At 44.2% G+C, this 21,135-nt stretch overlaps 1 protein-coding gene and 1 long non-coding RNA gene across 3 annotated transcripts in view; one reads left to right on the forward strand and one right to left on the reverse strand.

Moving 5' to 3' along the window:
* Nucleotides 1-19,255, forward strand: part of LOC309352982 — a 65,244-nt gene extending 45,989 nt beyond the window's left edge. Inside the window, exons 3-4 of the long non-coding RNA XR_014161501.1 lie at nt 12,478-12,620; nt 18,295-19,255. This is a non-coding gene — a long non-coding RNA (uncharacterized lncRNA). The remainder of the gene's footprint in view (nt 1-12,477; nt 12,621-18,294) is intronic.
* Nucleotides 1-21,135, reverse strand: part of ADCY1 (adenylate cyclase 1) — a 225,285-nt gene that overhangs the window by 68,203 nt on the left and 135,947 nt on the right. For both annotated transcript variants that reach the window (XR_014161498.1, XM_081881792.1), the window contains exons 3-5: nt 12,670-12,788; nt 6,270-6,381; nt 502-629 (exon numbers count right to left, since the gene is read on the reverse strand). Coding sequence is in view for 1 of the 2 variants with exons in the window: in XM_081881792.1 (XP_081737918.1) it covers nt 502-629; nt 6,270-6,381; nt 12,670-12,788 (359 nt within the window). In the remaining variant the exon portion in view is untranslated. The remainder of the gene's footprint in view (nt 1-501; nt 630-6,269; nt 6,382-12,669; nt 12,789-21,135) is intronic.

Raw genomic sequence — 21,135 nt, forward strand, 5'->3', positions numbered from 1 at the left:
GTGTTGTTTCCTCCTTAATCCAGTTAGAATTGGCTTGGGCATGGGTGCTTGTGTGTGTGTTGCTACTGAACATTTTTGAAGCTCCTTTGATCCCTGCTGCTTCTTGGTCTTAGGGTAGGCATGCAGAAACGGCATCTCAGAGAGTGACTACTTTCCTCTGGACCCACATCAATAAATAAGGAGATGCTACTGCAGGGGGAGGCAGGCCAGGAGGAGAGAGATCATCACTGTCCCAAACTATAGTTTCCCATGGCGTCTGAATGGGAGCAGCTCCCAGCTCTGCTGTATCAGCTAGTGATTGTGGAGAAGGAACTTTTCATTCACCTCCTGGAGACCCTGAAAAGGACCATGTGTGTTCTGGTATGCGTGGGAGTGTGGGGTGACCACACTCACCACTGACATGCGACCCCTGGACTGCTTGCTATGATACAATGTGGGCCTTGGGCCAAAAAAGTTGAGCCACTCCTGCTATGGAAGGATGCAAGCCCGTGAAGAACTTACGTGATGGTGTCAATCATATCCAATCCCATTTCCACACAGCAGTGGGCATGATCTGTTTTGGGCTGCGTCAGTCCTGACACACAGTAGTAACAGTCCCCTAAGATTTTTATCCTTCTGCAATGATTTTCCTAGAGAGAGAGAGAGAGAGAGAGAGAGAGAGAGAGAGAGAAGTTTTTACTGTGGCAGTACATGTCTCTACACTTCTGCATAACATGTTCTCTAATACAGTGGTACCTCGGGTTAAGAACTTAATTCGTTCTGGAGGTCCATTCTTAACCTGAAACTGTTCTTAACCTGAAGCACCACTTTAGCTAATGGGGCCTCCTGCTGCCGCTGCGCCGCCGCCACATGATTTCTGTTCTCACCCTGAAGCAAAGTTCTTAACCCGAGGTACTATTTCTGGGTTAGCGGAGTCTGTAACCTGAAGCGTATGTAACCCAAGGTACCACTGTACTACTCCCATAGCTGTATCACAATGATATGTGCAGCCTTTTGCTTAACACATTAGAGCTCAATTACAACTGAAACTATCAGACAGGTTCCACATACGTTTTCATATGCACTGCACAGAACTGCAGTGTCATACGGGTACCGGCACCTGTGCATATTCATCCTATGAATTTTAGGATTTATGTTTGATTTCCCTTTCTCTTCCTCCTTAATTTCCCTTTGGTTGAAATTTAAATTGTGAGCTGTCTGGAGCAAAGTATATGTACACAGAAACTTTGGCTGCTGCTCTTTTTGGAGTATGGGGCTATTCCAACACTCCTCTATTTTTCTACAAGAATTGAGGAGGAATAGCACAAAACCTCTTCCCTTTAGGCAAGTATAGCAATGACAATACAATTTTTCTGTATGCAGCAATGTAAAGTCTGGAATAATTGCAACAATTTGTTTCTCACTGCAAGTCCACATGTTTTTCAGGGCAGTTCTAACGTCTTTCTCCAGCACGGCATACAATAGTCGTGTTTTCTCATTGCTGATACCATGCATTGAACTAAGTAGCATATATTTTTCCAGGCGTGCCTGGAGTTGTTCAGCAACCACTCACTCAATCAATCACCTTGCCCAAGAATGGAAGATTTGAGACTGGGCGATAGTTGGCCATATTGGACACGTCTAAAGATGGTTTTCTAAGAAGCATTTTGATAACCGCCTCTTTCAGCAGGTCAGGGAAGGCTCCCTTACAGAGAGAAGCATTCACCACCCCACTAAGCCCATTGCCCAGCCCTTCCTGGCTAGCTTCTATAAGCCAGGATGGGCAAGGATCAAGCAGACAAGTGGTTGGTTTCACTCGTCCAAGCAGCCTGTCCACATCGTCGGAGGTAACAGATTGGAATTGATCCCACGCAACTTGACTAGACAGGATTCTAGCACTCTCCTGCCCCAGCCCTGCTCCCACGGTAGAGTCTACCTTTTACCAAATCTGAGTGAACTTATCTGCAAAAAACTTTGCAAAATCATTGCAGGAGATCATGTGGCCCGTACTGCACCCCAATGGAGCAGGTGGTTCCGCTAAATTGTGAACCACTTGAAAGAGTCTCCTGCTGCTGTTTTCCGTGGATGCAACAGTGAAGAAAATCTTCTTTGCTGTCGCTATCGCCACTTGGTAGACTCAGCATTGAGCTTTAACTGGTGTCCGGTCAGCTTCAGAATGAGTTATCCGCCACTGGCACTCTAACTGTCTCAGCAATTGTTTCATTGCCCTCAGATCCATGGAAAACCACAGGGCTGTCCAGGCTCCATGCAATCGGAAAGGGAGCTTCAGAGCCAAACAGTCAATAGCCCTGGTTAACTCCACATTCCAGTGGGCCACCAGGGAATCATCTGGAAGGCCATTAACATGGGATAAAGTATCCCTTACCACTCTCTGGAAACCATTTGGATCCATTAAGTAGCAGGGGTGGACCATCCGAATCAGTCCCACCTCCCTTCAGAGGAGAACGGTTGTGGAGAATTCCAGTTGCACCAGGAAGTGATCTAACCATGGCACTTCTTTTGTTTCACTTTTACTTAGTGTCAGATCACCAACATCCATAGAGGTGAACACCAGGTCCAAGGCATGTCTGCAGCTATGAGTCGGGCCAGACTTATTCAGCCATAGCCCCATGGAGGCCATGCTTTCCACAAAGTCCTGAGCAGCCCCTTGTAAGGTCATGTTGGCGTGAATGTTAAAATCCCCTAGGACAACCAAAATAGGTGTCTCCAGGAGAATATCTGCCACAACCTGAATCAGCTTGGCCAGGGAATCCTTGGTGCAGCAGGGAGGTCGGTACACTAAAAGGAATCCTGTACTGCCCCTATTGCCCAGCTTCCAGAACATGCACTCAGAGAACTGGGTCTTCCCAATAGGACGCCTGGTGCAAACTAATGACTTCCTAAAAATAACTGCAACCCCCCTCCCCGCCCACAAGGCCTGCGTTGCTGTGCATAAGAGAAAACTGGTGGACAAACAGTGGCAAGGACAAGCCCATCTGCTTCATCCAACCAAGTCTCTGTTACACATGCCCGGTCAAGTCCTCCATCCACGATCAAGTCATGGATGGCAGTGGTCTTATGAATCCTTGACCTGGCATTGCACAGCAGTACCTTTAGGTCATGTGGGTCTCCCTTGCTGATTCCAGTATCCGTCTGGTCAAGACCAGACCCAGAGGCAGGGATAGTCCTCAAACAACAACTAAACCTGCCTCCTCGGTAGTGACATGTTCTTGGTCTTAGCATAACTCCTCCTCCTACCCGTGATCACTGAGATTGGTTGTCCCAGTGCATCCCCCCCCTGTGGAACCTGCCCCAGCCATTTTGTTGGCTGGGACCCACTCCCAGGCAGCCTTGACCCCTTCCCTTAAAATTAAAACCTATACAAAAAAATAAAAAATAAAAATAAAAACCAAAACAGTAAAAGTTACAAACATACCAAAATTAAACAAATTCCCAAACCCGACTAAACATCCACCCCACCCCACCCCCACACACACACCTGAGGCCTCCTTGGAGTCTTATAAGCTGTTGTGGTGAGTATGGGGCCCAAGGCCCAAGGTGGAAAATGGGCTTCAAGGGGGAGCGGTCCTCCCCAATACTCACTAGCAGAGCAACAGCAGCAAAGTCTTCAAATAACAAATGAAATAACTCAGCACATCTGTGTAGCTTTAATTACTCTCTTGTGGATACAGTCTCATGGTTTCAGAGCACATAAAGGGAAAATGAGCATGGAAATGGGGAATTATTCAAATTGTTACAATGGATTGCAAGGAACAAGATTTAAGCAAAACTCTAAAGAGGTACCGTATTTTTCAGTCTATAAGATGCCCCCATGTATAAGACGCCCCCTATTTTGGGGGACTCATGGCTCCACGTATAAGAAGCCCCCTGATTTTTGACATTATTTTTTAGGGAAAAAAAACTAGTCTTATACACGGGAAAATACAGTACATGTTCGTAACCTTTAATTTAGCTACTAAGATGAAATTTGCAGGTATGCATGTGTTGAAGGACAAGGTTCACAGGAGTAGGAAGAGAAAAGAATGAGACATTAAACTGGTAGGAAGCTGAAGAGACTTGGGGCACAGGTAGTCTTTTCATCACTCCTTCCCATTGAAGGTCATGGCCCAGGAAGAGAGAGGAAAATAGTTGGGGTATACCACTGGCTGTGAAGGAAGGGTTTGGTTTCTTGCAACACAGTCTCCACTTCCTTGAAGAAGGACTTCTGGGGAGAGATGGGCTGCGTCTCACAGCGGTTGGCAAGAACGTGTTTGCTAAGAGTCTCATGAACCTAATCAGGAAGAATTTTATACTAGATCTTGAGGGGGAGGGAGATAACATTACAAGCAACAGAAGAACACCTGGTACTGGGGATAGTAGCTTCACTGATGCACAGTAAAGTGAGGTGGTATTCCAGATACATGCTAAATGGCAAGAAATTACAGGAAGAAAGCAGTTAGAGGGAATGACTCATGGTTTCAGTTTTCTCTAAATGCACAGAGATAAGCAAGACGAATTGGAGCTTTTAGTACAAGATGACAAATATGACCTGGTAGGTATTACTGAAACCTAGTGGGATGAGACTCATGAATGGAATATAGGAATTGAGGGGTATAACCTGTTCAAAAAGAATAGACCAAACATGAAGGGAGGAGGAGTAGCATTTTATGTACGTAAAGGATGTGTACACTTGTGAAGAAATTTATGACTTGGAGCATGGAAAGCAGATTGAGAGTATATGGGTAAAAATTGTAGGAGAGAGAAACAACAGTGACCTTACTGTGGGTGTCTACTTCTTCCACCTTCTGGGCAATGAAATTGTCAGTGAGGCAATGAATGAATTTGTTGGACCTTACATTTTTGGCAAAGTTTGAGTTCCAACAGATATTGGGGAAGGTGACTTCTATTTCTCTCCTTTTTGCATGTTTGGTAATCTGCTCTAAGAAGGCTTCATCCAAATCTTCAGTTTGGCTTGGCAGTCTATAGCAGACACCCACTGTTATTCATGCTGTAGTGGGCTGGGAAATCATGCAACTTCTCACAATGTTATTCCAGTACTTTGATGGGGATGATGACACTGGCCAGTAATTGTGCTGCCTGATGACTGGCTCTTGGCTCTACACCTTGCCAAACTCCATGCACTGCAACCAATGCAGAATGAGGTCACTAGAAATCCACTTCAGCCTGCACGATTCATTACTCCCACATACCACACCCCCACTGTGTGCTGAACACACAACAAGGAATTCATAGAATCCTCGTAGAGTTGGAAGGGACCATCATGCGGAGATGAGAAAATCCAGACTTGCTGAAATCCTTGCTTCTACACTACTGTTACAGGAACAGAATGCTTCTCCTTTATCTGGTCACACACACACAGCTGCACAACATTACAGTACCCCTATGCAGTATTTTACCAAGCTTGTCCTGCAGGCATAATATTTCTTTATGTGGAAAACGTGGCTATATTTAGAGAAACATAGATCCTTTGATGGCCTACCTTGGCAACTACCAGGTTCAGTACTATAGCTGGAAATAATTCATTAAGCAAACCGTCATTAACAGCCAAGTTAAAAAGTCATATTATCCTTGAAGATGAAATAAACTGAAAAAGTGGACACAAATGGTAGCGTCTTGTGATTTTCATCTTCCATTCATGAGGTGGTGAGTACAGAACTGGCAAATATTACTTCACCCAGTTCCTAACCTTAACCTCTACCAGGCAGCCCTAACTTGCAGGCTCCTAAGACTTGGTGAGGAACGCACCTCAAGAGGCAAGCTGGGGCAGCTGCTGGGAGGACAGTCAGATCTGGTTGCCGTATTTCAAAATCAGGACACCCCCAAAGTTGTTTTCTATTTTCATTTTTTTTACAATAATGCCCCCAAACCATGGTTTTTCAATTGACTTGCCTAAGATCCAAGACAAAATGCCGCCTTTTGGAATTTCCAACAGATATCAATTCCGTCTTTTGAAATCCCATTAATGGCAGCTCTACTCTATCTGAGACTAGTGATGATGAAATGGTTGGTGATGAATTACTCGTAAAATGCCAGCTCTAGTTTCTTTTTCTCACCACTTTCTTACCACTCTGTTGCTGAAATCCAAAACTATAAATGATTTCACAGAAACCTCAGGGATGTGTGGTGATTCATGGGCCTTATTGTGGGAACTAGATTAGCAATCAGTCTATTTCATGCCTTAGATGTGCATAATCTCTGACATACACACAAACCACATTGTTAAAAAATCAATTCAAAATAATTTTTAAAAGGAAAAAGTACATGCTTACGGTAGCCAATTCATCAAACTTCCCAAAGAGTTCATTCAGAAGCTTCACCAATTCTTGAGCAGTGCATTGCGATGCCAAGCTGGTGAATCCCACAATGTCTGCAAACAATATGCTACAAAGAGAATAAAGGAAATGCAGAGGCATTAGCAGTGTTTATCCCAACATATTTTTGGAAGGATTGCAGGTGAAATGTAAGGCTAAGTAACAATGCAAATCACTTTACTTAATTTGCAGTCTTCAATGTCTTTACATGGGGCAGACCCATGCAATGGCCCAGAGCAGCCTCTCCCAACCTGGTGTCCTCCATATGTTTTCACTATTGCTCCCATTATCTTTGCCTGCTGCCTGTGCTGAGTGGGCTGGAGGGAGCTGTCTGAAGTCCAGGAAGGACGGCAGGCTGCCTCATGGTGGCAAACCAGTTGCTGCAAATTACTGCTTCATTATGTGTTACATGTAGCACACACAGATATACAGTGACAGAGGTCTGTCCTGGTCCTGGGCTGCAGGCTACTTTCGTGTCCCTTGGTTAATTCCAAAAACAGAGCCGAACAAGCTTGCCATGCCTCATCTCAGACTAACTAGGAAAGGAGCAGGGCAAGAGGGAAACCACTTGGATCAGGGCCTTCTGGCCATGGGACAAACAGAGTTTTCATTAAGACAGAGGTTATTACGTAGCCATTGCTTATAACTTGGGTGCCAAATCACATTCCCAGTCTTCTAACGACAGCAGCGATAGGGGGCTTCCCAAACTAGAAGCATACAAATACCCTCAACTCTCACCAACCTGCTCTCATCTAAAGAGAAAAGGGTTTGCATTAAAAGGATACTTTGAAAATTGGGCTTTAAACTTCAAACTAGTTTACAGTCTGAACGTCGATCCAAATCTGCCTCCTTCAGCATACCCCTCACACACAGTTCTCTGTTTTCGCCTCATGGGCTCCCTCCTCTCCTCCAGGTCTTGTCCTGCCTCTTCCTTGAGGGACAAGTGAGCCACAGCTGTTCAGTTAATGAGCAAGATCTGATCAGATCTCCCTGATCAGAGAGTGTGTCGGCACGAGGCTGTCCTCCCCCCCCCCCGATAAATTTTAATTAGTTTTCAATTACATTCCAATCAGCCTTATTATAACAATGCCAGTTTATAATACAATTATTAATACCAATCATTTAAATACCAAATTATATAATTTATTTAAAGTGGCCCCCCAGATGCTAGATTTGATGGCTTTCTGGTTCTCTTTATTTCTGCGGTCCAAAATCTTATTAGTTTCAATTACATTCTAGTTATAATGATAATCCCTTATACAACAACTGCAGTATTAATAACTTCTATTTGTGTTGACACACTAAATGATTTATGAAACTTCAAGTGAGGGACTCAAACTATATCCTTGTTCTTCCTGTGTGCAGCAATTATTCTGTCCGTGGTGTTTCTTTCTGTCCTTGTAAGATGTTATGTCTTTCTTTCCCCTGTTTGTTACTGCTATACATCGTGCCTTGGGTGGAGATAATATCCCATTGTTGTTCCAGAAGTTTCTCCATCGCTCCGTCCTGTGCTTCATTGTTTTGCACCGAGAACTTTAACAACAGATGCAAAAGTCGCTCTGCCTTGGTAAATAAACTGTTGTCACTATTTTTTCTCCTCGCCTGGGAAGAAGAGTCAGATATATTGCAGATGACTCAATATAGAACCTTATCAGTTCCTTGGCAGCTCACAGACTCCTTTCATCCTTCCAGGGGGAGATATATGGCCAATTATCCTTCCAATTAAATTAAATTAAATTAAATTAAATTAAATTAAATTAAATTAAATTCCAAGTCCTCTTAGCGTTATTCAATTCACTTTGTAGATAATAAAGGATGGTGAAGTGTCAGCTGTATGTTTCCATTGTAATACTTTTGCAAAATAGAGCTTCCCTCCCTTTCCCCCTTTTTTACACACACAGTTCCTTTTGATGTTATCATCCATATTTTTAATCCAATTTCTTCCATCCTCATTTGTACAAGTATAATTTGAACTAACATTCAGGGGAGGGTTGCTGAATCATAACTGTAGAGAGAAAAACTTTAAACAAACAAACAAACAAACCGTAGGCTCCCCGCCCCATCATCTTTTGCACCGAATGAAGTCTTATCTCAAATTCAAACCTTAAAATCCTTGCAGTTGGTTTGTTCCACAGTTTGTGATCTCATCTCTTCTAGCACACACCTGCACTTTAGTCCAATTAAGCTCTAATTAACAGGAGAACCTCTGCTTCTTAATGGCGGCATTGGAAGGTTTTCGGCAGGCAAAGTGCTTTTGCACTCAATGCTTCCCTGGCCCCTGCATTCCATGCCAAAGTGAAAGCCAGGTACTGAAATGAACTGCAAGTGAAGCCCGTACACCATCCCTGGGGGGAATTTGAAAGGATAATTACCCTCCTACTTTCTCCTGCTGTCATGGGGGCTGCCTCCATTAAGGCAGGGCAGAACCAGAAGCCAGCACAAGGCTGTCCTGCAGTGCTGAACATCGGAGTACCTTGCAGCAGGGATAAGTTGCATACCATCCTGAAGGGGACACTTTGAAATAGAGGAGCCGGACTTGCAGACTAAGGGCCTAAGTACACATTATAATGCAGCGACGTTTAGCACTAGCCAACCACCTCCGTAGGCAAGACCAGGCGGGGGGGGGGTCATATGCAGCAACTTCCTTTCTTCCTGCCACTTTTACTGTAATCCTTCCTCCAGGCACTTTTACCCCATTGGTGTTCCATACAGATAAATGCTCACCTCATAAACATGAGGCAGGAGGCACATAGGGGGAAATAATGTGAGGGAGATTTCAGGGGGAAAGTGGCAAGCCATATTTTTCCACTGCAAATCTCTCACAAGGCTACTTTGTTTGCAGTAAAGAAGCAGCTACTGGGCAAATACTACAGAAATGGTACAGAAGGCTGTGCTGTAACATGCAATTTTAGCCCTTTAGCTACTTAACAAAAGTTCTCTGGTGCGGGAAAATTAGAGAGAAAACACATTTTAAAATATGCACAGTAAACTCACATTATATATACTTATATAGCATTGGCAAAGAAACCCAGCAGAGAGGTTAATAAAGTTCACCACACACATCTTTCTAGTTTTATCCTCTCAACTATCAAGATGTGGTTTTGTGTAATTTATGATTTGCCCATTATTGTAGCCGGCTTAAATCCCAGCTATGCAGCTCTTACATGTTAATGATGAATATTATCATGGACACTGAAGAGAGAAGCAGTTTTCAAAGTTTGGAAAACCATCACATCATGGCCAACCACAATAATTCTTCCAGAGCATCATCTGCATCCTATTTATGTAAGTTATGCTGTGGGAGAAACCATATGTTGTATGTGATTTCACCTTTACTGCTGCATCTGTTCCTAAGAGAGAAACTTCTGCCACTATTTTGATTTCCTGGGGAAATTGGATGCTCATAATCCGGGAGTCAGGAAAGAGCTCCTTGCATCCCCTCTAACTGAAAAGATGGGTAACTGCCATGCATATAACAGCTGCAGACTTACTAAAAATATCCTGTATCTCATCCTAAACCTTTTCCAGAGGGTAGCTATTGCAGCAAACACAACTCAAGAGTCTTGGGCCACTTAAAGCCTAAAACGCTCATTTATGGTGTAAGTTTTCATTGGCTAGACTGCTTTATCTAATGCCATCCCATGCTATCCCTCAGCTGGCATCTCAAACCAGCTGACTCAGAAGGGAGGAACACTGGCTGCAATGGGACTTACTTTTAAGATTGCCAGCAGTTCTCTACTGGTTTTGCTGCTGTGCTTTAATGGAATCAAAACATGCAGAAATTAAACAAGCGTATCTCAATGCATGACTTCTAACTCCATGCAAGGAAAAGCTCCACCTTCTTTATTTTTGTATGTCAAGCTGACGTTTAAGCCATAGAACATCAACAGCCGAGTGTTGATTCCTGGATGTGGACTAGGTAGGTGCAAGCATGGCTGGTGGAGGCCGGGGCCAGGAACCTTTCCGGGCTCCTGAGGCCAATGGCTGGGAGGGAAGGAGATAGGGTGGTAATATTGGGTGGCTTTTCAGGACACAAACTGTGAAGACAGCTGGGTAGGTGGCATGTGAAATGCTGGCGACAGCCAAGAATGAAATGCATGGTTCTGGAGGCAGCTGACAGGGTGAGCAGGGATTCACTATATATTGCCATCTCAAAAATTCTGAAATAAAACAGGGTCAATCTAAAGGGTCAATTTTACAGCTAGCCTCTATTATCTGATAAGGTTCCTGTGTATAGCACCAGTAGAATAGGCAGAAATTCAGCAGATAAAAGTTTTACACAGTGTGTTTGCAAACAAGGAAAAGAGATCCAGCTCCTGAATTCATATGTTCCTGGACTTCCCACTGTTGCACCCGGAGTTATTCCTTGCTGCTCTCGAAAAGCCATTATCTCAAGCAGAGAACTGCTGGTGATCTGGGTTCCTGTGGTGGTGGGGATAGCTGCAAATGGTCCTGTAAACTTGATCAGCCCCAGAATCTATTTGCAATACTAGGACTGAATTCTGGAAGATGTGAAGGGATTGTTTTCAGACTGTTTCTCAGCAGGTTCAGAGTGTCTTTTCCTCCCTGTTGAGCAACTTCGGATTAAGGAGCACAGCTTTCAGAGGTCAGATGGACTTCAAGTTCTCTTTAGATTGATGTTTTAAACCAATTCCAAATTTTTTTTATGGGCATATACATGTGAAACTCTGACACACATATTCATGATTAGATTGAAATATATAGGCTCCTGTCTATATCTTCTTGGGCAATTATTCTGGTTCCAGTTTTCATGTCAGCTTTTAGCTCCTTGATCTTTCTCTCTTGATATGGTGCTCTGAGGCTTCCATGGTCTTTGCAGCTTTACTCCTGGGAGCAGAGGCGATTATAAGAATTCTTTCCTGTATTCTTTTTGCATAAAACAAATAGATTTAAGTTCAAAGACTTTGAGAACCAAACCACAGAGAGAGTTCGCTGTGAGTAAACAAAACAACAGCTGCAAATAATTCTAACTGGGAGCTCTATGCAGCCATAAAGTAAAATTCAGCAGAACAACCTTCATAAAAAGAACCTTAGGAAAACAAAAGAAGAAAGAAGAACTCAAATCCTGTGTACAGAATAGATGGGTGGTTTGATACAGAAGTGGTACATATCAGGATCATTACCTATAAACAAGTTAAACAAGGGCTGTTTCAGTTGATTTGTTTTAGCAGAGATAGGAATAATAATAATAATAATAATAATAATAATAATAATAATAATAATATATTATTTATACCCCACCCATCTGGCTGAGTTTCCCCAGCCACTCTGGGCAGCTCCCAATTGAATGTTAAAAACAATACTGCATTAAATATTAAAAACTTCCCTAAACAGGGCTGCCTTAAGAAGTCTTTTAAAAATAGGAGAGCGGGCACCACTAGAAGGCCCTCTGCCTGGTTCCCTGTAACCTCACTCCTCACAGTGAGGGAACTGCCAGAAGGCCCTCGGCGCTGGACGATGTGGGTGGAGATGCTCCTTTAGGTTTACAGGACCAAGGCCTGTATACGGTATATGCCTTTGTATGTGAGCAAAAACGCTACACTGATGATGCTTGGCATGGGGACAGGGTGAGTTTCTATTCCAAATGGCATTTGGGATCCAAAACAGGGCCAGGAATATTGTAGTGGGTTTCTGGGCTACTTCCAGAGATGGTCTGTGGGGCTGGGGCTGCACTAGGGCACTGTGCTGCATGCTCTGCATGCAGAAAGCGAGGTTCATAGCTTTGAAAGAAAACTTACTGTATTTTTCGCCATATAGGACGCACTTTTCCCCCTCCAAAAATGAAGGGGAAATCTGTGTGCGTCCTATGGGGCGAATGCAGGCTTTCGCTGAAGCTTGGAGAGCGAGAGGGGTCGGTGCTTCAGGAAGCTATCAGCAAGCCTGGGGAGCCGACGGGAGTTCCCGCAGGGCTCCCTAGGCTGCAGATAGCAGCCTGCTGCCCGGAGCGCGGTGCGCGTTGAAGCAGAGCGCCCCGCACTTCAGACAGATATCCGCAGCCTAGGGAGCCCTGGGGGGGGGGAATAAATTGTTTTTTCTTTATTTCCCCCCCAAAAAACTAGGTGCGTCCTATGGGCCAGTGCGTCCTATAGGGTGAAAAATACGGTATTCCCCTAATAATAATTAGAATTTTTTTTTACTGATTCAGACCTATTCTGGAGCACCTCAGCTTGTGCCTGTGCCTTCACTCCTCTCCCCTTCAATGAATTAGAAGCAAAGCCGCCACTCCATCCTTTGAACTGCTACAGTCCCAGAAGAATCAGCTAAGACGACCCTTCACTATATGTGCATGTGAGATGTCTGCAAGACTTTACATTTTGCAAGCTAGCATCAGTCCTACCTAACATTGTCATGTCTCTGAATGTAAATTTTATGGAAAATCCTTTCAGGTGGCTTCAGGAAATCTTCCTTCATTTCCATGGCAACATTCCTGGGCAAAAGACTCATCAGAAGTCGCTCCTAAAAGTTAAACAAAAACAAAAGCATAGTTGTCAAAACTGCTATTAAGCTTGAATAGTTCATCTGATCAAATTTGTATGCAGGATAACATCGACACATAAAATCAAGCAAGGAATCCCAATTAGAAAAACCTCAAGCATCTAAAATGGTCCTGCTGCCTTGCTACCTAAGTCTAAGCCAGGTAGCTTAGGTTTGGCATTAGTCCATCATCTGAACTTGGGGGCGTGGTTTATTTCACTCTAGACACACCATAAGCTGTAACCATGTCTTGTTCTTTGTCTGGAGCAGACCAACCACAAACCTGGAATCAGGTGACATGCTAAGCCAAACCAAACCACAACTCAGCCCCAGAGAGCACAGCAGCAGCAGAACTGGGGGAAGAAGCACAGCAGCTTCCATCTCCTCTCCAGAAATCTGCATGTTCAAACTGAGCCTCTAGAGCAGTCTTTCTCAATCCTGGGCTCCAAAATGCTTTTGGACTGCACTCCTATCCTTCCTAGCTATCAGGATCAGTGGTCAGGAATTATGGAAGTTGTAGTCAAACATCTGTGGACCCAAGGTTGCGAAAGGTTGCTCTAGCGTCTGGTCTGATACTGTCTCTTAGGAATATGAGGTTGTGACCTTGAAATTAACTATTATATTTTCCCTCCTGCCAGCGCTACATAATGTACTTCTCCTTGTGTAGACTTGTTTACACGTATATATGACATAACAGATATATGAAATCTGATACACAGTAGTATCCAAAAGCTCCAACGACAAAGTGCCAAATACTCGTTTTTACCAATGACATGTTGCTGTCTTTCATTGATACATGTTGTGGTAAGTATCAGAAAATTAACCCTTCTGGCCTGGACAAGGCACCATGAGCACTGACTCCCCTCTCCTGTCTGCTAAGTATTTTCGGGACAGCTAAGTTACCAGACTGTGTGAACAAAGACTTTCACTACTTGGGTAAATATTTCCTTTCCTATTCCACGTTACCCCTAATCTTGAAGAGGATTAATTATGAGCACTATGAATACCAGAATTAAGTAAGAAACAAACCCAACTGTGCAAGCAATGGCTGAGCCAAAAAAAGATGGGGAGGAGGCGGCTGGAAATGATATAAATACTAGTGCCTTACAAACCAATGCAGAAAGATCTCGCTGAGATTAAAAAAAGATATGGCTGAAGTAAAAACAGAGCTTTCAGAGCTGCATAAAAAAAGAATGAATTTGAAAAACATTTGAATATGCATGAGATGGTTACACAAGCGAATCAAAGTATTGCAGATAAGCAGATCTCACTCTTGGAATCCCAAGTAAAGAGTAATTGGCATCAGATGCCCTCCTTCACAAAGAGAAGCACTTATGGAAGACTTCTTTTAAAAGCTGCTATCTCTGCTGGAAAATCAAAGCATTAAAATCAAACAAATCAAGGAGTCTGATGGAGGTGTGGAGGAGAACTAAAAGTCTTCTGGAACATAAAACCTCCTTATAGTTATCACCAATGGAGGTGATAACTATATTTGAGCACATAAACAAATATGCAATGCAAATGGGCTATATAAAGAGAATTAAAGAGTTTTCAGGACAATGAATGTGAGTTCAGTGGGTAATGTGAACTCAGTGGGTAACTGGTTCCAATATCATAAATTAAATGAAATCTATATTAAAAAAAAGATTTTAAAAATGGATTTGCAGAACAAAGGTCAAACTTTGAAGTAGGTTTATGTGAAAATTATGAGAAATTAATTGGAAATGTAAGGGGTCATTCTATCATATGTGGTGAACCTGCAGAAAAGCAAAGACCTTTGGGGACATGATATTAATGAAATTAAGGGGGGGAAATAAAGTGACTTTTCCTAAGAGGCCAGAATCCTTCCTGCTGGGGATACTAGACAGCGAAATCCCCAAAAAAGCCTCAGCAGTATTTACTGTATGTATGTGGCTGCAGTGGCAAGGAATCTCTATGCACAGAAATGGAAGGAGAAGAGAAGACCCTCAAAGGGAGAATGGCTGATGAAAATCTTGGAATATGCAGAGATGGCAAAATTGACAGCATTGATAAAAGATACAAATTTAGAATATTTTAAAGAAGACTGGAATACACTGATCTATATACCGTATTTTTCGCTGTATAACACGCACCCGACCATAACACGCACGTAGTTTTTAGAGGAGGAAAATCCATAGGCATGTCACCCGTAGGCATTCCCTCCATAACACGCACAGACATTTCCCCTTACTTTCTAGGAGGAAAAAAGTGAGTGTTATGGTGCAAAAAATACGGTAAAAAGTTATTTCCCTTATGTGAATACCACAGTGGGGTTTGAAGTGTAAGAAAATAACAGAACGTATTAAGAAACATGTTAGAGAGAATGAAATTAGATAAGATGGAACCTTAAAATGTGATTGTATGTAATTTGGGTTATAAACATTGATGTTGGGAGAGTGGGAAGTCACTAGTTTGGTTGAATTGGAATATAATTGTTGCGTAACAAAAGTAACTTTCTATATGGAATATATATATATATATATATGCTTTCGTAGATTTTCACGGGTACAGGAATGCAGGTTTTGGTGTCCTCGGGTGTCTTCCCGTGTAAAACTTTTACACGGGAAGACACCCGAGGACACCAAAACCTGCATATATATATATATATATATATATGAAATAAACCAAGTCAAGATTATACTGGTAACAAGATGGAAAACTGTGACTCATTCCAACATTACAATTGCTCAATTTCTGTGAACTAATGTAAGAGACAAGATCCTAAGTATTTTCCGTCAAATGTCTCTTTCTTCACCCTTTGTATGGGAGGACAGCAAGATATAATTTTCTCAGATTTCACCCAAGAAGTTTAATTGCAAGGGGGGGAAATTCCCCAAAGCCTGGCAACTGGAAAATTTCACACTGTTTCCAGCAAAATTTTGCATAAAAATATCAGGACCAAGCTCATAAGGCCCCCCGCTGCCACCGCGCGATTTCTGTTCTCATCCTGAAGCAAAGTTCTTAACCCGAGGTACTATTTCTGGGTTAGCGGAGTCTGTAACCTGAAGCGTCTGTAACCTGAAGCATATGTAACCCGAGGTACCACTGTACAATCAAATCTACAATAAGTTTAACATCCCCTGCAGAACCTGAAAACATTGACAAATCTCTTGCAGCAGTCCCCTTCTCTCTTTCCACTTTGCATCGCAAACAAGTCTCCACCATTATGGTAAATACATCCACAGACGGAAAAGAGAAAAGAAAGCAAAGAAAATAGGCAAACTCTGAAGCGCTCTGCCATTACTGCATCAACTTATGAAGACAGTCTGGGAAGAATTCCAGAACAAGCTTTGTTTAAGTATTTTCAAGGACTGGACAATATTGTATCTAAATTATTGCCAGCTAGGAAACTTATCCTTAAGGCTTGGAATTACTCTCAATATTTTGACAGCGAAGAGGGGACTTTGTGAGCAATGCCAACACATTCTGGAAGTAATATTGTCAGGGAACTGCCATCGGAGCCAAGGGTGGTGGTAAGGCTCCCTAATGACGCTGGAGAGGGAACCAGCAAGGAGAGAGGGGGAGCTTCCGCTGGGGAAGGAGATAGGCGTGATGCCAGGGAGAGGGGGGGGCTGAGGGAGCTTCGGAGGGAAGGCTCCAGGACTCTTCCAGTGAAGCCAGCGGGGAGAGCACAGGACCTCCTCTTGGGACGCCCACTCTGCGCAGAAAGCTTCCGCGCAGAGAAGCTAGGCGGCGACTTGGTGTCAAAGAACTTTTATGTTGGAAGAAATTCAGGAAACGCCCACTGACGGATTCTGCCAGTAATTGAGACAGTCACGGAGTACTGACTGTCCAGCCAGGGGAAAGTATTAACCAAACTACTCAGCTTGGAGCAGTTTGTGCCTTACGCACAAGCAACCCCAAACCCCATTACAGCAATCCGTCAGTCCTTGACGTTGCTTGTGCAGAGGAGGCATCATGAGTCAGACTGGAGGAGCAGGCGCCGGAGAGGGAGCCAGGGGAGGACCAACTCTGGAGGAGAGAAACAGAGATTTGGAGCAACAGCTGGCTTTACTAGCGGCGAGGCTAGATGAAAGGCGGACTCAGGATGCCCAGGGGAAACCCACCCCCATTGCAAGCAAGGTACCAGGATTGGTGCATAAGTTTGGGGGCAATCCGAGAGACTATAATGCTTTTAAGACAGAGGTGCAGTACGCGCTGGACCTGCAGTATGATGACTTTGTGGACGATGGGGCGAGGGTGGCCTATGTGATAGGGCATCTTCAAGACGGCGCCAGGGATTGGGTCAGACCCTTAATGGCATCGGAAAATGCTGCCTTAAAAGACCTGAGGAAGTTTTTTAGCGCCATGGACCACATGTTTTCGAGTGAAGTGGAGCAGAGCGTGGCGCGCAGAGAACTGATGGCCTGCAAACAAGGGAGCCAATCAGTTAGAGACTACTGGTCGCGGTTTTCGATGCTAACCCACAAACTTGGGTGGGAACTGGGTTCGGAACCAATTCAGATGCTGTTTGAGGAAGGCTTAGCCCCTTCGGTAAAGGACGGACTTTCCCGCTCGCCCCGCCCGCAATCGATGGATCAGCTGACTAAAATGGCGCTGGCGGTTGGAGTAAGCCAAGAGGCACGCGCTCTAGAGAGGCGGGAAGGGAGAGCAGAGCGTTGGCATGACAACCGCATTCCTGAAATGCCGGAGCAACCTTCCCAGGCAGCGGAGCCAATGGAAATTGGAGGCGCGCGCGCGCACGGGGTTTCAAACTCCGGCGAGGTGCGCAAAAAGGAGGGGAAAATGACCAGGAAGTGTTTTCTCTGCCAACAGCCGGGACATTTTGCCAGGGTCTGCCCTCAGAGAAAGGCATGGCAAGGGATGGTGGGGGCAGCTGGCAGTGAGGAGGAGGGGCATAACGAGCAGGGAAACGAGAGAGCTTGGCTGCCGATCAGCGGGCACAGCAGCCAGGCAAACAACTTGGATTTAAATACATATGATAGATTCTTTGTAATGGTTCTAGGGGGTTGCTTGTGCGTAAGTTGGCGCCACACCTGGCTGAGTTACCTGGGTGAACCCTTTCTGTCCGGACAGCCACCCATCCGTGGCTGTCTCAATCGCTGGCAGAATCCGTCAGTGGGTGTTTCTTGAACTTCTTCCAGCAAAGAAGTTCTTTGACGCCCAGTCTCCTCCTACTCTCCCTGCGCGGAAGTCTTCTGCGCAAGGAGGGTGTGGGCAGCGGAGGACCCATGCTCTCCCTGCTGGTCTCCGGCAAGGAGTCCTGGAGCCTTCTCTCCGATTCCCCCAACTGGCCCCCTCCTCCACTGGTGCTATGCTGATTTCCTTCCCCAGTGGATGGGCTGCCTCTCTCCCTACTGGGACCCTCTCCGGCATCCCTCTGGAGCCTTCCCTCCGCCTCTGGCTCCGATGGCAGTTCCCTGACATTCTTATCCACAAATATTATTACTGAATATGATTCATATCTTTAAATATGGATAATTATATTTCTTGATTTGATTAATAGATTGAAAGAAAAATGTAAATATGAAGTTTGATATACGGATGCTAAGAAATGATTGGAACAAAGAACTGGAACTTTCAAGATGACCCAGACAGTGGGAAAGTGTTTTAGCCTCAGTATCAAAGGTATCGATGGATCTTAAATTAAGACTTATACAACAGAAAATAATACTTAGAATTTACTGGACTTCTTTGTGTTTGTATAAAAAAAGAGTAGCTAAAGTAGCTCTTTGTTGCAGATGTAATAAGGCCAATGCCTATTTGAAACATGTTTTTAGAGTGTTCTATACTTACTAATATGCAGATAGGCAGATGACACAACCTTGATGGCAGAAAGTGAGGAGGAATTAAAGAACCTTTTATTGAGGGTGAAAGAGGAGAGCGCAAAATATGGTCTGAACCTCAACATCAAAAAAATGAAGATCATGGCCACTGGGCCCATCACCTCCTGGCAAATAGAAGGGGAAGATTTTGCTTTCTTGGGCTCCATGATCATGGCAGATGGTGACAGTAGTCATGAAATTAAAAGACGCCTGCTTCTTGGGAGAAAAGCAATGACAAACCTAGACAGCATCTTAAAAAGCAGAGACATCACCTTGCCAACAAAGGTCCATATAGCAAAAGCTATGGTTTTCCCAGTAGTGATGTATGGAAGTGAGAGCTGGACCTTAAAGAAGGCTGATCGCCGAAGAATTGATGCTTTTGAATTATGGTGCTGGAGGAGACTCTTGAGAGTCCCATGGTCTGCAAGAAGATCAAACCTATCCATTCTGAAGGAAATCAGCCCTGAGTGCTCACTGGAAGGACAGATCCTGAAGCTGAGACTCCAATACTTTGGCCACCTCATGAGAAGAGAAGACTCCCTGGAAAAGACCCTGATGTTGGGAAAGATGGAGGGCACAAGGAGAAGGGGACGACAGAGGACGAGATGGTTGGATAGTGTTCTCGAAGCTACAAGCATGAGTTTGACCAAACTGCGGGGGGCAGCGGAAGACAGGAGTGCCTGGCGTGCTCTGGTCACAAAGAGTCGGACATGACTAAACGACTAAACAACAACATACTTACTAAGTTCTGGGAGAAAGTGCTGGATATTCTTTTGAATGGCTTTGCAATCTAGCAAAGAGACCTGGTGGCTCCATTTTGAAGAGCTAGAAAAACTGAAGTAAAGGAATAATGATCAGACCTACTAGGGGGCCTAACAGCATCTTGCACTCCCTGTAGAACAGTCCGGTACCATTGTGATCACACACAGTTAGGCTTTGCTTGGAAGGAGAAGGGATGAAAACAACCCTTTGTCCAGAGCAGGGATGAAAACCCTTTCCCACTAACAGCAGCCCCCCCTCAAACCCCACCCCCATGCTCAGCTTTAGCCATCCAGGTGCTGGCATAGGCTCTTGCTGTTTCCTTGTGAGCAGAAGTCAGGCACCAGAGCAGCCCTCTCACCCCTCTCTTTCTGGAGAAACCTCAGCCTCCACCCTTCCCTGCCACAATTAATAAGGCAAACTTCCCACTTTGCACTGGCTGCTCCTCACAGCCAAGGCCTTTCCAGAAATGGAGAGTGGATGGGAAGGAGGAATCTGGGACATGACTGGAAGGCAGAAAGCAGAAGGAGAAGGATTCAGGTGGTGAGGGAGGGAGGGCGGAGAGATTTGCAGATATCCAGGCATGAAGAGGGAGAGAAAGAGGAGAGCCATCCCATGGCACCCCTGAGGGTGCTGAGGCACACAGGTTGAAAGCCTCTGGATTTTGGAGGATTTCCGGTCGAGCCACAGACCCCCCAAAACCCCTCTGGAGGGAAACCAGAGGGTCAGGAGCCTAGCGGAGCCATTTGCAGGTCGCCAGGTAACTCCGTAACAGGAGCGAAGAGAACGGCGGGCGGAGAAAGCAGGCACCGGGGAAGCCATTGTCTCACCCTCGAGAACGCAGCCCCAGGCTCGCAGGGCGAGTGATCGATTCTCAAAAACAAAGGATCTAAGCCAAATTTGGACTTTGGAATTACAATTGGAGTATATAAAAGGAAGGCTTTGGAAAAAGAAGTTGAAAAAAAGAGGTCAGTTTTCATCTGAAATCGGAGAACGACGCAAGAATAAGAGCAGAGCGCGGAGAGGAGGTTGATAACGCAGCAAGCGGCTAGAACTTCTCCCTCGTAAAAAACTTGTTAAAAGTCATATAAACTGTTGCTAAAAGTAACAAAGAGTTGCATAAGAAGGGAGTAGGTAAAGGAGGGAGCAGAGGGTAACTATTTTAGGACTTTAAAAGGCCCTCGATATAACAAAGGGTCTGAAGGAAGTAAAAAGAAAGGATACTTCTCGGTACTTTCACTTTTTTAAAAAAACAACTGCGCAACAAAGTAGAACTTCTGTGCCTCCATTTTAACGGAAAGATAGAGTTACCCAGCCATAAGTAAAACACGGAAAGTTAATATCAGGCAGCATAATTCACTGTCTCACTATCTTTTACCCCTGCTTTCAAACAAATTTAACTGTTTAAACACAACGGGAAGGATTGTATCTGAAAGAAGACTTTACCTTCGTAACTGGTTCCTTTTCTTTTTTATGTTTTTCCGTGGAATGAAATGAGAAAGAGCTGCCTAACAGGCTGTATAAAGGTCACGATTATTATCCGGAGCTTTGTGAATTAGGATTTGAACTAACAAACTACTCCCTGTTATTTTTTACTCGTCATCTCTATTTTTATTTTAATAGGGGGAACAGTCTGGATTAATAAAAAACTACTTTGTTTTCTTCTTCCTTCTACTTGTTTTGTTTAACTGAGCTTAAATTTGACATTCTTAATTACGGATCCCTCAGTAACTTTTGGGCTTATTTTTGGATAGATCCTTCCG

Source organism: Podarcis erhardii (genome assembly GCF_964252035.2).
Source record: "Podarcis erhardii genome assembly, chromosome: 12".
Classification (NCBI taxonomy): Eukaryota; Metazoa; Chordata; class Lepidosauria; order Squamata; family Lacertidae; genus Podarcis; species Podarcis erhardii.